The sequence below is a fragment of the Cynara cardunculus genome, assembly GCF_001531365.2.
Source record: "Cynara cardunculus var. scolymus isolate 2C chromosome LG 17, CcrdV1, whole genome shotgun sequence".
Classification (NCBI taxonomy): domain Eukaryota; kingdom Viridiplantae; phylum Streptophyta; class Magnoliopsida; order Asterales; family Asteraceae; genus Cynara; species Cynara cardunculus.
In genome coordinates this window covers 34,793,391-34,795,012 of record NC_037544.1, presented here as the reverse complement: position 1 = coordinate 34,795,012, position 1,622 = coordinate 34,793,391, and the positions used below count along the sequence as shown (strand labels likewise).

At 42.0% G+C, this 1,622-nt stretch overlaps 1 protein-coding gene across 1 annotated transcript in view; it reads left to right on the top strand.

Annotated features, from left to right (window-relative positions):
• Positions 1-162: 162 nt before the first annotated feature.
• The window catches only part of LOC112500015 (probable alpha,alpha-trehalose-phosphate synthase [UDP-forming] 11), a 3,323-nt gene continuing 1,863 nt past the window's right edge, over positions 163-1,622 (top strand). Inside the window, exons 1-2 of the mRNA XM_025103275.1 lie at positions 163-334; positions 430-1,595. Coding sequence (XP_024959043.1) covers positions 280-334; positions 430-1,595 — 1,221 coding nt within the window. The 5' untranslated portion in view covers positions 163-279. The remainder of the gene's footprint in view (positions 335-429; positions 1,596-1,622) is intronic.

Genomic DNA, 1,622 nt, shown 5'->3' with positions numbered 1-1,622 from the left:
AAACAAACTCTCCCTATCTCTCTATCTCTATGTATATATATATATATATATATATATATATATTTAAAGAATATTTAATTAAAAAATATTAATACATATAGTATTAATATGAAAAATAGGAGTATTATTTCTATTTATAGGTTTTTATTGATTTTGGGCAAGTAAAGTCGGTCTCTCTGCTTCTTCGTTCTTATCCTCTACCACCATACCACCACCTTCATCTTCTCCTTCTCCATCTACATCTCCATCCCCAAATTCAAATCCTCCTCCAATTTTCTCATGAGATTCTCTTCGATTTCTTCATTTTATCATCAATCAATCCACTCCCAACTCTGTAATACACACTTATAACGAAATCAATCGTCTCCTAATTTCCTCTTTTATATATAATGTTGTCTAGATCCTCTTTTAATCTGCTTAATCTTGAAGATTATTCCTCTGTCGTTGATCGCCCACGGATCCCTAGAATCATGACCGTACCTGGAATTTTATCCGAGTTTGAAGAAGACGACAATGGGAGAATCGCTCACCAAACGGATCACTTGTCAGATGTCATTTCGTCTGTTTCTGCCGGCCGTCGGATCGTTGTATCCAATCAGCTACCGGTGAAAGCTCGATTTGATGCAAGAATCAACAAATGGGTATTCCAATATGACCCGGATGCACTCGTTCTTCAACTCAAATCCGGGTTAGGATCCGATACCGAATGCGTTTATGTCGGATCTTTACCCGTCGACGTCCCCCCCTCCGACCAAGAAGAAGTGGCTCAAACGCTGTTAGAAAAGTTCCGGTGCGTACCCACTTTCTTGTCTTTAGAAATCCAAAATAAATTCTATCATGGTTTCTGTAAGCATTATCTATGGCCTTTGTTTCATTATATGTTACCCGTGACCCGTACCCATGGGGTCCGATTCGATCGGGTCGCATGGCAGGCCTACGTCTCTGCCAACAAAGTTTTTACAGATAAGGTTATGGAGGTTATCAACCCAGATGAAGATTATGTCTGGATCCATGACTATCATCTCATGGTGATGCCCACTTTCTTGAGAAAAAGATTTCACAGGATCCGGGTCGGGTTTTTCTTGCACAGCCCTTTTCCATCGTCGGAAATCTACCGGACTTTGCCCGTCCGAGATGAGATTCTCCGAGCTCTGTTGAACTGTGACTTGATTGGCTTCCATACGTTCGATTACGCTCGCCATTTTCTTTCATGTTGTAGCAGAATGTTGGGTCTCGATTACAAATCGAAAAGAGGCTACATTGGTCTCGAATATTATGGTAGAACAGTAAGCATCAAGATTTTGCCGGTCGGAATCCACATGGGTCAGATAGAATCCGTCAAATCATCGCCGGAAACCGCCACAAAAGTTGAAGAATTGAGGCGGAAGTACGACGGAAAAGTGGTGGTTTTGGGTGTTGATGATATGGATATGTTCAAAGGGATTAGCTTGAAGTTTTTAGCCATGGGGCAGCTCTTGGAGGACTATCCTGGACTAAGGGGCTCAGTGGTTTTGGTTCAGATCGTGAACCCGGCTCGAAGCAGGGGCCATGACATTCAAAAAGTCAAAACTGAGACCATGAAGGTGGCTAATGAGGTTAACCAGCGGTTTGGTCAAGCTGGC